We start from the raw sequence: 15,749 nt of genomic DNA on the forward strand, positions 1-15,749 counted from the left end.
TTATCTTTACACAAGGACTTTCCCAGGGCCACAGAAATTGTGATTCTTACCCTTTGAGATCTTGTCGAAGTTCATCAAAGTTTAACTTGCCTCCCCCTTGCCGCAGACTCTCTGAAATGTCATCCACGGTATTTTTCTTCAGTTTTAGTTTGACCAAGGCTTTATGGTAGCCCTGTTGGGAAGAAAAGACTTGATTTAGTTTATCCTCCTTTTGCATTTGCTCTGCCTTCCAATTACAGTGGTAACTACTGTAAACCCAGTGGCAAGAACAGTGCCTGATGTAAGTGGGCCACAAAACAAGTATGTGTTGGATGAATGATGGATGCATCCCGAGTTGTCTGTGAAGCTCTTGTGGGAGAGTTATATGGGAAGAGTCAGGGTCTTTCCATAAATCAAGAACTAGGGGCCTTTTGGTTTGTATTCACGTTTAGGTTACAGGAATGAAAATCACTGTGTTCCACAGCTGTCTGTCTCAGAATATGTAGGAATGTGCAACAGTTCTTAAGAGACTGTTCTTAAGAAACTGGTAATTTCCTTACATATGTCACGTGTGTAAAAAAATTTCGGTGACTTACTAACAAACGTAGTAAGGTAGACAGCTAGTGGGAAGCAGCCGCATGGCACAGGGATATTGGCTCGGTGCTTTGTGACAGCCTGGAGGGGTGGGATAGGGAGGGTGGGAGGGAGGGAGACGCAAGAGGGAAGAGATATGGGAACATATGTATATGTATAACTGATTCACTTTGTTATAAAGCAGAAACTAACACACCACTGTAAGGCGATTATACCCCAATAAAGATGTTTAAAAAAAAAAAAAATTTCGGTGACATGGAGATGAGGATCTTTCACTAATACATGGCAGGCAGACCTTGCTATGCATGGCAGCACGGGGCTGTGCAAACCACCATGCAACTGTGTGAAGCGATGCAAATGATCAATAGGAAAAATTATGATTGTTCTGTAACCTTTAAAACTTCTGTCAAAATGTTAAAACGTTAAAAAGTCCCTTGGTGTTGGTTATAAATTTTACGGAAATTTAAAAAATAGTAAAATGAATATTTTAGTACGTTGACATTTTAAACAGTAGAAACATCGAAAATTAAAGTTTTACTTCTTTGTTAAAAAACTTATCCAGAGCAGTGTGAACAGCGCTTGCATTCTTCTTGTTGTTGTGTAACTTACAATATAGAGTGAGCATCTTTTCTACGTCTTGATGAGTTATCATAATCCTTTCTTAACCTGTATCAGCTTCCAACATTTTATCCCTTGCACTTTCAAAGTTGTGAAATATCTCCAAGAGCTCCTTTAATGTGAAGTTTGTTGCCAGTGTGATTTCCTCTGAGACACCTTTATCCTACTCATCACGGTCACTTTCCTCACTTATGTTGATAAATTTGCCTTCACTGAGTTCTTCTGGCTGCCGTCTAGCTCTCGAATGGTGGCAGTGTCAACACTCCCCTGGCCAGCTACGTATTTCTTCTGTAAATCCATTACGTTTGTTTTTAATTTCACTTCTAGTGTTATCATTCCTTGTTTCTTTCCTACACTTTCTTATTTGCTGGCCTATTCTCTATTTTAATTATGCATATTTGTAAAATGTCACATGGTTTATCACTGGGAGATGAGGGCACAACACAGCTACAAGTTTTGTACGTAAACTGAAGAGCAGATGCTCAGTGACCATCCTTGACTTTGAAAGAAGTGACATTATTAGTCACTGATTATGATGCACATCTGTTATTTATGGAACGACCTGCAGAGCTAGTAGTGAAGTCTGTCCTTCGTGCTATTACTCACAGCTAATATACTGTAATAACTGAAATGCCCTGTGATGACTGAAAGTGAAGTTTGTACTTTATGCTATTATTCACAGTCAGCATACTGTAATAACTGAAATTTGAACTATGTTGAGAGGCTCGTATTACTTAACTGAAATCACTGATACTGTGCACATCAGAACCAAAGTACAAAGTGAGGACTGCTTGTATTACCCCGGGGATTTGCTAGAATGTAATCGACTATTATGCAAAATTCAGGGTAACACAAATGTTAGGTCCTGTCCAAGGGACTTTGTTTTACAAAGCGGAAGTTCCCTGTTTCAACATGATTCACAGACAACATTGTCCTGTGGTTTGAACCAAATGGAAAAATATTATGGTTAAGGAGCCACTGTGCGTTCGCTGAATGATGACAGGGAACAAGCTGTGTGCTTCAGATGTAGTTATTTGTTGTTGTTTAAGTTTTATATTTTAAACCAAGCATAGACGTCACATCAAGAAGAACAAAGCTGCCCAGCTTTCCTGCCCTGCCCTTCCATTAACAATTAAACACTTCCTGAGAAGGTGCGTAAGTGAAAGTTCTCAGGCCCTTAGGTCATGGCCTTGCTCCAAGGACATTTTCCTTTGACTATTTTAACACTTCCCTGGAAGGTCAGGGTAAAGAGTGAACAACAGAATATTTGCCTCTAAAACGTCTTTCCTTTTTTTTTTTAAATCGTAATTAAGATAGACGAAGGGAAAATGTCTTTATATAATCTTCCCTTCCCGTTTATTCTGAACTCTGGATCTGAAAGTGAGAGCCGACTAGAGGAGATATCAAAATAAATAAAGGGGATGAACCCAGGAGCTCAGCTCTTAAGAGGCAAAAGAGATTATTGAGAATTTAATTCTAGGGCACTAAAGGATTCCCAGAATTTAAGTTCAAGCTAGCATTATATCCATCTCTATCTCCGGCGTAGAGAACACTTAAATTATTCCTGGAACATAGCAATCTACTCTTTAAGTGGTGTCAATGGATCAATGTTGATTTGGCAATCTGGCTGAAACAGTGTTCATTTTATATAGAAAATAAAACGATTCTGAGAATTAGGGCTTGTCATACCTTTCTGACAAGATCCGAGAGTTCCATTTCAGCTTTCTGCTGGGCCAAATCAGATTTAACTTCAGAGTAAGTATCATTGATGATGGCCAAAAACATATTCTGTTTGTAAATCAAAGGAAGGTAGAGATTAAAGAAGAAACCTAAATATATTTTGTTAACATCAATCTAAAATTTGACATGTCTTTTTTTTTTTAACCATTTGAGTATTTTATGAGGTCATCAATTAATAGTTTTGCTACCAAATTCTCTGGGAAAATTAGTTTTTCCATTGTCATGGCACGGGAAAATGCAATATATATTCTTACTTACAAAACCATACATTGATATATTTTGCAAAAAGAGACAATAATGAAACAGAACAAAATATTAATGTATTTACCTATGAATGGTGGGATTATTTTATTATTTTTGCTTATCTATGTTCTCTACATTTTTTCATCTGACATAAATTATTAGAGGTGTAGAACTCCAAAGAGCTCCTCAAATTTCAACAGTCAACACAGACAAGTGGAATTCTATGCTTATTCCAAATATTGTTATAATAGTTGAGATTCCAGAACATATTTTAAGGAGATAAAAAGACGTCTGCAAACAGAAACATGGTAGGCCTAGTAGAAAGAGAGTCAAGAAAAGCTTAATGCTAAAGACAGACTTTGGAGTCAAGCAAACTTGGGTTTCTGTCTTGGCACTGCAAGACTATATTGTGTAACTCTTCTCCTAATTTGAAAATTTGTTTGTTTTTACATTTATAAAATGGGAGAAATAGTAGTACCTCCCCTACAGATTTGTTGTAAGGATTAATGAGTTCATCTATGTAAAGTGCTTAGGACAGGGCCTAATGGATGAAAAGTGCTACATAATTTATAGCTATTATTATTATTCCGTGGTGGTTAGTTCATTTTCCTGACTTGTCCCTTCCCCACTATAATGGGTTGTATTTCTAACACCTATTTCCAACGGGTTTCTCAAAGCATCACACCCACCGATCAGGCCCTTCTTTAACATGCCCTTCCATTGTTTTTCCTTTTTTAGCATGTAACTATGGTTTGTGACTGTACAGTTGTGTACTACGTCTGTTCTCCCCACAAGTCTGTGGAATCTTCATGAGGGGAGGGTTGGTATCTATTTTCCTTACCACTTGCATCCCCAGTACCCAGCACACTGCCTGGAATATAGTGGCTCAGTAAATATTTATTGAATGACTGATGAATGAACAAATGAGAGCTCTATTATTTTAATGAGCTACTAAATCTCTATGAATTAAGGAGGAATACCGTTTAAGATTCTGTAGCAGAAATGAGAACAGAATATAAAATACACGTAAGTTCCTGGCTTAATGCTTGATTCTAAGGGTGGACAGTTGCAGTCAGTGGACCATGTCCCACCTTCGCCCATCCAACACAGGCATCTAATGTTCCATTTCTGTTTCCAAATGATGGTTAGCTAATGCCTGCAAGTGTCTTAGTTGAAATGGATTAAAGTGTGTGTCCTCTGAAGAGATTTCAAAAAATGGAAAGTGACTGAGAATGGCTCTCGAAGGTGTGGGGAGAGGAAGTTCACCTCGTCTCCATCCTGTCTCACAAGCTTCACTTAATTGTGGGATGGACTTTGCAACAGGAGGTCTTTCCCTGCTGATGGCAGGGCTTTTGCCTCCTGACTCAGCTGAGCCTCCGCATGCCACTGTGGCTTTTTAAGTGGCGGCAATACGTTAACACCCGCAGTCATCTCAGAACAGTGGCCAGCCCCGCACTTGGCTTGCCATTAAAAAAAAAAAAAAAAAAATCCGTATTGACAGTAGCTTCCTCTCTCTCTGGAGGGTACAGGGAGAACAGTTCCTTTTTGTTCAGTGGTACAAATAAATATTTCAGTATAAACACAAAAACTAAGAGCTTTTCACGTTCTAGTGATTGATCTGATAAAATAACTGAATAACGTAGGTGCACTGCCTACTAGAGGACAACATTCAAACAAGCCCACACTGGAGCATTTCCAATTGCCACCATCACGTCCCTCACTTGGCAGACTGACGTACAAAGAACACTTAGGTGGCCTGAGATTTTTATTCTCTTAGTAGACATTCAGGGATTCAGCTGCTCCAGAATTCAAAGTACCACCAATGTTAGAGAGTAACAAGGGCTTACTCTTCCCTCTTCTTTTTTCTTTAATATATAACAGGAAAGAGAAACTTTTTTTTTTTTTTTTGTGGTATGTGGGCCTCTCACTGCTGTGGCCTCTCCCGTTGCGGAGCACAGGCTCTGGACGCGCAGGCTCAGCGGCCATGGCTCACGGGCCCAGCCGCTCCGCAGCATGTGGGACCTTCCCGGACTGGGGCACGAACCTGCGTCCCCTGCATCGGCAGGCGGACTCTCAACCACTGCGCCACCAGGGAAGCCCTAAAACTAATAATGATACATGCATATAGCAAGATATAAATGGATTTTCATGCTATTCCTGACTCTTTCAGTACCATTAAAGTACATCTAATTCTCAATCAGTAAATACATATACTTAAGCACTAAATACCTGGACGAACTCTGGAGCTCTTACAACTGAATTAATGAACTTTATACAAAGGATCTTTAGAAAATCCATTAAAAATGGAAACAATGTTTTTTTTCTTCAAATGGTTAAGATTTTATTTTCTTAAGGAAAATCTTAAGTGTTAGTGTTTAAATGAAAAATACCCATGCCTAGGTTAGGCTCACTTAGTTTAATACTTTCTTAGTGGAGTGGACAAATAAATGTATAAATGTTAACATGAAGAAAAAAAATGCCTTTAAAAAAATCTTAATTAATTTAAGGCCAAAATGTTAAAAATGTGCATCTGTACCAAATCAAAAGAATAAAAGAATTATTTGTGAAAATAATACTTAAAGCCATTTCCATTCATTGTGAGATTTAGTTTTAAATTAAAATTTGAATACTTTTTGTAGGCAGTCTCTAGATATATTAAATATGAGTAAGTTAAAACAACCTATCTTGATCTTGAGACGCAATAATTCACTCAAATGTTACTCCTGACACCTTGCATCTGTCTGGCTTTGTCAGTTTCTATTTTTAAAAAAGAAAAGAAGAAGGAGAGAAATGAAAAGTCACTCAAGCGAGTGACCACGAAAGTGCTGACACTCGTGTTAAAAAAAAGCATGTAAGCGTATTCTACTTCTTAAAGGGCAAAGCACTATTTTAGGAAACTATACATTTGCACTTGATCTACTTCTTTTTTTTGCACTGAGTACATATATAAATGAAAGATCATGGAAAAAATACTTGGTGAAGACTTAAAACTGTGAATGAATGAGAAGTAAAACAAAATATGTTTCCTAATATCTACGTTTTTTACTACTTCCTGAGTCTTTAAAAAATTGATAGGGAATAAAGTGCGAGAGAAAAGAAGAGATGATGATTTATGATGGTGATACATGAAGTGTAAAGCACCTCGGTACAAACAACAGTGTACATACCAAAAGGATGAAGAACATAAAGAACACAAACGTGGTGAAATAAATTGGTCCCAAAACTCGATTAGCTTCCTCCATCTCTGCGAAGTTGACGTCACCCAAAATGATACGGAATTGAGTGAAGCTACAAAAACAAAACAAAGCACAACACCACAGTACGAAAACAAAGAACGTCCGGCATTCTTCTGACATAACATTTCTTAAAAGATGATTTCATACTTTTGGACCTTTTGTTTTTTAATCAACGTGGAAAGCTGCCAAATAACAGAAACGTGTCAACCCCTTTGGAAAACTCGTTACACATATGAGCCACGAGAGCCTTCTAGAATCAAAAGAATATGCTTTCGTGCTCTGTTATTTCCATTTGGTAAAAAGAAAATATATTATTAGATGGCTTATAAAGCAATAGGCTCGAAGAAAGTAAAACGTAATCTGGGTAAAATATGGTAACCCTAAACCTTCACAATGGTCACCCTGAGTCTAAATTTAAAATCTCGTAAGAAAAAAAGATTTTTGAAGGATAGTCAAAATTGTACATGTATGAAGATGCACTATTTCAATGCACTTAGAGTGGGGTTGAGAATTGCTGCACGTTGCCAGATGCTGGGTCTTTATCAGTACAGTTGTTTCCATTCCTGACTTCATCAGACAGCAACATGAATTAGGGGTCCTCGTGCACAAAGCCCCATTAACTCCTATTATCACGATCATCTTATTTCCTAACTAACTCCTTTCTAAGTGACATGGAAGTCTGAAATGGTTTTTCATATCCTATTCAAGAACTTTGGAAAAAGACTGAAAATTCCTGTATTGGTTTGAGCTTCTCCTAGAATATTAGAAATACCCTTTTCTTCTTAGAAAATAGGCTGAAGTTTGAAGTTTATGGCAACATTATTTAATAGGAATAAAAGTATAGGCAAAGGTCTCTTAAATGCTACCATCTGCCTGTGGTGCTAAGAAGACCTCAGTCTTTGGAACAGAGTTGGTTTACTATAGCTGTTCTTCTATATCTTACTACTTTCGGGCTCTGTCTTAAACATTACTGTTTCAGAAGGTATTGTCATCTTTGCATTGATGGGTCAATGTTTCTGGGAAAGAGAATTAATTCTCTTTTTTTGTTGTTGTTTTTTTATTTTGTTTTGTTTTTTTGCAGTACACGGGCCTCTCACTGTTGTGGCCTCTCCCGTTGCGGAGCACAGGCTCCGGACGCGCAGGCTCAGCGGCCATGGCGCATGGGTCCAGCCACTCCGCGGCATGTGGGATCTTCCCGGACCGGGGCACGAACCCGTGTCCTCTGCATCGGCAGGCGGACTCTCAACCACTGCGCCACCAGGGAAGCCCTAATTCTCATTTTAAACAACTACTTTTAAGTACTTGGTAGTTAAATAGCCACCGTGAAGATTTATTTAACCATGAGAAGGCAGCACTGTCTATGATTAAATGTTTCTTCTTAATTTCATACATACTTACATACACTCTTGGAAAGTACTGAAGTCATCAACCTGAGTGCCAAAGACAAGGTATGCCAACTGAGCGTATGCTAAGAAAATAATGAAGAACATAATTGCAAAGCCAAAGAGGTCTTTGGCACACCGAGACATGGTTGTGGAGAGCTGACTCATGGTCCTGTTAAAGTTGATGAATTTGAAGAGCTGTAAAAGAGAGGGGAGATGAGACACGAGGATGAATGAGTAAACAAACTGCGGTATATACATGTGATGGGTCATTATTCAGCCCTATGAAGGAAAGAAATTTTGATTCATGCTACAGCACGAATGAAACTTGAAAGCACTGTGCTAAGTGAAATAAGCCAGACACGAAAAGACCAATATTGCATGATTCCACTTACGTGAGGTACCTAGAGTAGGGAAATTCACAGAGACAGAAGGAGAACAGAAGTTACCAGGAGCCGCAGGGAGGGGGAAATGGAGAGTTAGTGTTGAATGGATAAAAAAGTTGCAGCTGGGACGATGAAAAAGTTCTGGACACGCACAGTGGTGATGGTTGCACAACACTGACAACACTGTGAAGGTACTTAATGCCACTGAGTTGTTCACTTAAAAGTAGTCAAAATGGAAAATTCTGTTATGTATATTTTACAACAGAAAGAAAGAGAGGACAAAAATGACTTGCTTTTTTTTCAAATCCAGCCACTTATATTTTCTCATTTATAGTGAAAACAAGTTTAATTATAATTAAAATGACCATTGATATTTTTCTCCTAGAAAGAATAAAACAAAGGAGGAAAAACCCCACAAATGAAAACTAGCTAGATAAATGACAAGGACCTACTGCGTAGCACAGGGAACTATACTCAACATTTTGTAATAACCTATAAGGGAAAAGAACCTGAGAGAGAGTGTATGCACGCACATAGGTATGTGACGGAATCACTTTGCTGTACACCTGAAACTAACACAACGTTGCAAATTAACTGTACTTCAATAAAAACAAAAAGGGTTAACATAAAAAAACACTAGTTAAGGGACTTCCCTGGCGGTCCAGGGGTTAAGACTTCACCTTCCAATACAGGGGGTGTGGGTTCGATCCCTGGTCGGGGAGCTAAGATCCCACATGCCCGGCGGCCAAAAAAAAAAACAGAACATAAAACAGAAGCAATATTGTAACAAATTCAACAAAGACTTTAAAATTGGTCCACATCCAAAAAAGAAAAAAAAGTCTTTAAAAAGAAGACACTAGTTTAAAAAACCTCCAGAAAATACTTATTGTATATTAACAGTCACTTATTGTGCATGAACTTTGTGCCAGGCATTGGCCAGGGCTTGGAGTGAGGATCTGAACCGGGCTCTATCTGACTGCACAGCCACACGGCGCATTTCTGTAGACGAGGCACAGAGGATACTGCCCAGGTTCGGCAGCTCGAGCCCAGAGGGCAGGACACACCGCACGGCTCTAGCTAGGAGTCTCGGCCGGAAGGAAGTGGGCAGATCCGTTAGAAGCTGAGCTCCAATCCCTGCCTTAAAGAACCTAATGGTTCACAAGGTCTTGGGGGCAAGATATTTACAGGCGAAGCGCTAAATGAGACGGAACACCCTGAGGCACACACTGAAAGGAAATCTCTAGAACTGTACTTAAAGACCTCTTATAAAGCGCATCTGGCACAACAAAATGTTTCTGACGGCTGTTGTAATCACATTACTTGACACAATTCCTAGTAGTATTTCTATGAGATCTTGATTATTGTTCTGTTTTGTGAGAAAGGTACGGTACGTTAGTGATGGTTTCTCTTGAACGAACATGTAACTGAATAAACAGCACGAGAGATACAGGACGAGGTCTAAGCCCTCTGATAAATCTCAGGCCTTCCAGATGTGAATAACAATTCGGGAAAATAAGTAACTGTTTGGAAAGTACCTTCTAGAACGGGGCTCTTCAACAGAATTTTCTCTGATGATGGAAATGCTCTGTATTTCCGCTATCTAATACAGTAGCCACTAGCCACATATAGACACTGAACACTGAAAATGCGGCCAGAGTGACTGAGGAACTGAATGTTTAATTGCACGTCATTTTAATTGATTTAAATTAAAATCTAAATAGTTACTTGTGGCTGATAGCTACTATCTGGATGGCACAATCATAGAACTTAAGTGGTGACAGGCTGGCAGCTGCCCTCAAAAACAATGACATTTCCTCAATCTCCAGAATTGAGGCTCATCGTATATGAAGTGACCTGAGCTTTCACGCACGAGGAAAGGCACATGATGCCTTGGGAGAAGAAGGAAATGAGTCGTGAAGGTACTACTCGGAGGACCTGTCTGTCCCAATCTCAATTCTAGGTAAAGCTTCTCCGGCCTCCACCCGGAAAGGAGGCAATCCTTCCGGAGAACATTGCCAGTGCAGGATCTCTCCCTTTCCTTTCCCCACCCTTCCCCTCCTTTCTCTTAGTTCCTTTTCCTTCACCTGGTTCACCCCACTTACGGTGAAACTTGAACCTGTCTCTGGGTTAGCACAGCCAGGGGACCCCAGGCCCAGGTGACACACAAAGGTCTCTTAACGCATTTGTTAAATGAAACCTCCAAAGACAGGTCTTCCGAGAGTGCAGGTAGCAGGCAGACAGTGAGATGAACCGTCACGTGAGTCCTGCTAGCTGACTTTACTTGTAAACATGGGGCTGGCTGCTTAAACTTGGCCACAGAAACCAATTCAAGTCCTTCAACATTCTGTGTGACTCACGTTAATAAAAAGACGAAAACGATATTAAAGATCTGAACCTGAAATTTATAAATTACCTTAATCCAGACAAAAAATACTATGACAGCAGCTATGTTGTTGAACTGTATTTGCCAGTATGCCAGATTCTCAAAGTTGGGGAAAGCATTTTGATCTTCTAGAAACTGGAGGAGCACCTCCACATTCGATGTTCTGTGTATGTTAATTCCTGCAGCTACCACTGACAGCTGGAAGACAAAAGATTTAGATATTATTGCAGTGTTCTAGAAATATATAACTTACCTTAAAATGACTAGTTTATCTTCCTTCACAAATGTATTAATTCTAGGGCTCACCATTCTACTCACCCAACGGCATGCATAAATTAAGTCACTCACACGGAGGGAAAGTGTTGAGCACTGCCGTAAAAAAAAGAATATATTGCTCGCACTTCCTTGGTTAGGAATAGAAACCCAGTGAGCGCACGTGTGCACGCATGTGCCTGCACACGCGCATGCACACACCCGGGAGATGTCACTTTATTACAAAAGGAAACCCAAACAGGAACGCCTTCTGTTTTATTCCGCCACCTTCATGTAAATCACTTTCCAGCCTTGTGCTTTCCCAGGCCTCGTCTCGCTCTCTGTTTTCATTTGCGGGGTTTCTTTTTTTCATCTTCCAGCCATCTATTCTTTCCTTTATTCAACAAACACATGGTGGATATCTGTGTACACAGCACCGTGCGAAGGCTCAAGAGGAACAAACACAAGTGAAAAGTACAAACCTCGTCCTCGAGAAGCTTATACTCTGGTTCAAGAGCAGATAAACACTCAAAGAGTACAAAAACCTTCTAAGAAGCTGGCATCACACCACACAGGGGAAGGGTGAAACAAGACATGCTCAAAGGAGCACCCGTGACAGGGAAGAATGAGCTTGGTCTTAGATGGCGGGAACGAAGGGCACAGAGGGCTCGACAAGGCTTGCAGTGGGTACATGAGAGCCAAGGGTTCCCCACTTGCTTGCTTCTGTCCTTTAACTCATGACCATACAACTCTTCACATCTGCTTTGGTTCTGGCCTATAAAAATCCGAAAGGAACGCTGGGCCCGCCTTGCACCCATCACCACTGGATTAACGTGTATGTGTGTAAAGTGCTAGGGGTCAGCCATAACCACCGGGCCCCCACATGGACCCCGAATCCACGGCGTGCGGGCTACGGCAGGTGCTGTGACCTCTACGGTCCATCTCTCTCTTCTCACGGATGATGGCCAAGGACCACCGCATCAGCCCTTCTTGAGATGCCTGTCTGGTGATTATCAGAGTCAGGGCCTGCCTGTCTGCCAGCCTCGGCTGCAAAAGCCAACCTCACCACCTTCCTCGTCTTCCCTGTGATGGGTTCCCAGACTTAGTCTAGTATTTTTGCACTGGTGGTAGGAATACTTCCCTTGAGCTCTCTGGAATACCCTAATAAGTGTTTTTCTGCATGGACTTCACTGAGAAAAAAGGACTGACTGACTGAATCTAAAAATAACCCTTTACCGACTCTCACTAGGTACCCTTTGTTTTTGCTCTGCCCAGGGCAAATGGAATAAAAATATGGAATATGTGGTCATTTATACAATGCCATAGAAATACACTAAATTTCCTGAGCCTCTTCCTTCAAAATAGAGAATGAGAGAGAAGAAGAGAGGAAAGAGGTTTGGTGGGCATTTGGGTCGTTACGTGGCTCTGAGTTTTCTTTGAGATTCTCATCTCTTATCTACAAAAGAACTTTCTTTCTTTGGCATAAGCTTCAGGAAAGTGTGCCCTATTTCTAAAGGGTCAGAGAAGGTTTCAAAGGAGAAGCAGGATTCCAGTAGCCGTTCCTTGTTCTCATAAAAGCACACTGCCTTGAACTGTTGTCTTGTCAGCACTAAGAGTTAAAAAGAATAAGAGCACAGGGAAGCAAGTTTTCAAAGAAACACTTGCAAAATTCTGCAGCTGCTAAGCCAAGAAACTAGCCTCAATTTCCACGATGCCATCAGCTATTTGGTCTCCCAGGCGGGCACGAGGCAATTCACTGGGGTGTGAGATGAAAACATTAAAACTTCTAGGCAGGTGATAAGAAAGCGCTAGAATTCTACTTGTATTTCTTTTTATCCAAATACTTCAAATTCTATGCTGTGTATGTTTTTACAAATGTAATTACACCACTACACACACACACACACTTTATAAATAAAAATACACTAGGGTGTGGCATTTCCTTGATATGTGTACATAATCAAAAAGTTGAATGCCGCTGACTAGTCCTTTGCTCACATTGAAGGTATTTGTTTAAAAAAAAAAAAGAAAACATTAATTAGCATAATACCACCCCCACTTTTTTACCATTATTCTCAATGACAGAAACATAAACGTATCCATGTAAACTAAAAAAGCAGAGTTTGCATCCTTAGGGCTCCAAATAATAATTGTTTTCCAGAATGATTTTCAGTGTATATGAACTGCAGTCTGCCATCGTGCAGTACAGAAATATTTTGAAAAATTGTTTCCCATATCATCGCCTTTCCTGCCTCCTTAAGTACGGAAATTCTTTTGTAATTCTGTTCATTATTAATATGTTGAGAATTTGGGAATCAAGAGTTTAGCTACAGGAATTCTGTGATGTTACACAGCCATCGTGAAAGAAGGGGTGCACTTCTAACTGCATCAGGATCAGGTGGGTTCCATGCTGTATTCTACAGGAACGTGTATTTTATGTAAAAGTTATTTCTGAAGTACACATGTATGCAGCGTGAGGGCGGTGGCACAGTGGCTAAGAGGGTTATCGTGAGGACTAAATGAGCTGCCGTAGAGGAAAAGCACGAGGAACTGTGCCTAGCACAGAGAGCTTCTAAATGTTAGCAATTACTGTTATTATTGCTCCTATGAATACCATTATTGCCACGCAATACACACATACAGCTTGTTTCTGTCTTAAGTCTCCTTTTACTTACATATGAATAACATTTTTTCTGTATTTAATGGCATATTAAAATACATTAAGTAACATACTTTCTATATATTGCCAACTAACTCTAGTGATGATTTGATAATGACTTGATGTAAATGCTTCACAAAGCCAAATGAACTTTTGGTTGGGGAGGAACGATACTGGTTAAGAAGCAGGATAATAGAAGAGAGAATGCTAACAGGATAACGCATCACTGACTAAGATTTCAGAGGGGCAGCCCTGTCACTGCACAGTGGAAAGGATGGACTTTTAAGCACGTAACCATTAAGCATGTTGTTATATGCTCTAATGTGTAACAGACTAGCAGAAGATTATGTGTTATTGCTGAAGGGAGAAAAGCTTGCAAAAATACATCTTACAGTAAGGCCTCTGGAAGGAAGTGATTAAGATGATGCTGAAGAGAAACCGTCTTGAACAAGTGTTGGAATTTGTAACAGAGTCACGGGCAGGCAAGGGCTCCACAAGGGGCCACAGTCTTAACTCAATCATAACTCTGCCTTATGGTTTCCTGCACCTCCTACAGGAGACGCTGATGGCCATCATTTACATTTTGTACACTGTGGACTATTTGCAGGACATTTGAAACCGCAGGGCGGTTTTCTCTGCCACCTCCAAAATTTCCGGGAGGTTTCTTTATGCTGTAACTTTACACACGTGCAGAAAGACATAAACTGATTTTTGCTGTAGTTGAAGAAAAATATCATTAGTCAAAGCAGAATACACAAAACCGCTTTCTCCCCACGTCTCGTATGTATTGCCAAAGCCAAACACGAATTACTAACCCATCCTTGCTATCAGTGTGGCCAGGTGAGAGCTTATTGTAAATGCCTCTCCACTTCCATACGCAGAAGGGTCACTCATGCAACGTGAGAAAGTTAGTAACCGTGACGTTGATGTTACAGAGGAGAACCTTTAGATTCTCCTTCAGGAAGGTCAAGACGCACAGCACTGAGGGGAGCGAAGACTCTAACACATTTTTATAACAGGGTAGGGGATTTGGTGTTGTTCTCAAACCTACCACAATGATCACAACATCCAGACAATTCCAGAAACTCCTGAAATAGTGCAGCTTGTGAATGCGAATTTCCAGTATCTCTTCCACCACATAGTAAAGGATAAAGAAACAAAAGATAATCTCACAGGCTGCCAGGAAGAAATCGAAAGTCGTGACATATCGGATCAGCTTTACAGGCTGAAACTGCCAAGATGGAATCACACCGCCTGTTGCTGGGAATTCGACCAATAACCTGCGTTGCAATAAGAACAGTTAACACAACTAACAACGTCAACAGTGACAACAACACGTGGATGCAGCCGGGAAAAAACATCGTCTATTCTGTCCCTGCTCTAAATAAAACTGGGACCACAAGTCACTCCAAACTAGTGGCAAAATGTTTTTTATCACAGCCGGTAACTCCATCCTTGTAGAATTTTGTGTTACAAGAAGAACAAGCCTTCCCAAGGCCTCCCAGACCAAAGAGATTATTCGTCCTCAGTCTCCCATTTATGCTTTTGGTACTGAGACCACTCAAAATGCTATACGCTTATTTTTAAATGTAGAAGTTAATCAACAAACAAGACTTTATAGGACTGTGATTAAATGCAAGTCCTTCAACTGGGTAATAAAGAACATAAGAAATATATGTCATCAATCAAGACATGTATGGCCTGGTTGAGAAGCAGGATGTCTCTTTCATATACATATAAAGACAGGGAACGAGTTTCTCATTCACGCATTTGGTGACACCTAACCAGCATCAAATAATTTGCCTACGGGGACCATTTTGCTATCGGAACTTCTCAGAGCCTTATAGTGGATTGGTGCCCAGTAAATGTCTGACTGTCTGCAACACTGACATATGCTTTTACCTTCACAGTGATGGCACTGATCTTTAGTGCTTTCTAATAACTGAAGTGAAGATGCTTCTTGCCAAATTCCCCTTTGTAGGTGTCACACTGAGAAGGTTAAACGATTCACTTAATGGTACAATTTCCCTTCACACTAGAAACAGACTCTCTAGATCCTTAACTTGAAGGCTTTTAAAAGATCTCCAGTCAACGATCAGGTGTAACCATCTCTCCCGTTACAGGATGGACAGGACAGGTGGCCACGCCTAGAACCTAAGTATCTAGGGCTCAAGCATGAGCAATAATCAAGTATAGGCAAGGACTCTAGCAAATTAGAATTGGTCAAAGATGTGTGAAACATCTTCCTTCCCTGGCACTGTCAACCTCCTGTTTTCT

The 15,749-nt window shown here is 40.3% G+C and overlaps 1 protein-coding gene across 2 annotated transcripts in view; it reads right to left on the minus strand.

Annotated features, from left to right (window-relative positions):
- PKD2 (polycystin 2, transient receptor potential cation channel) overlaps positions 1-15,749 on the minus strand; it is a 50,354-nt gene that overhangs the window by 10,685 nt on the left and 23,920 nt on the right. For both annotated transcript variants that reach the window (XM_089912484.1, XM_022582287.3), the window contains 6 exons: positions 14,524-14,752; positions 10,592-10,759; positions 7,809-7,990; positions 6,342-6,462; positions 2,881-2,979; positions 51-172 (listed from right to left, as the gene is read on the minus strand). In XM_089912484.1, coding sequence (XP_089768610.1) covers positions 51-172; positions 2,881-2,979; positions 6,342-6,462; positions 7,809-7,990; positions 10,592-10,759; positions 14,524-14,752 — 921 coding nt within the window. The remainder of the gene's footprint in view (positions 1-50; positions 173-2,880; positions 2,980-6,341; positions 6,463-7,808; positions 7,991-10,591; positions 10,760-14,523; positions 14,753-15,749) is intronic.

This window comes from Delphinapterus leucas, chromosome 5 (genome assembly GCF_059928025.1).
Source record: "Delphinapterus leucas isolate spDelLeu-1000000601 "Yukka" chromosome 5, BTC_Dleu_Yukka2, whole genome shotgun sequence".
NCBI classification, from domain to species: domain Eukaryota; kingdom Metazoa; phylum Chordata; class Mammalia; order Artiodactyla; family Monodontidae; genus Delphinapterus; species Delphinapterus leucas.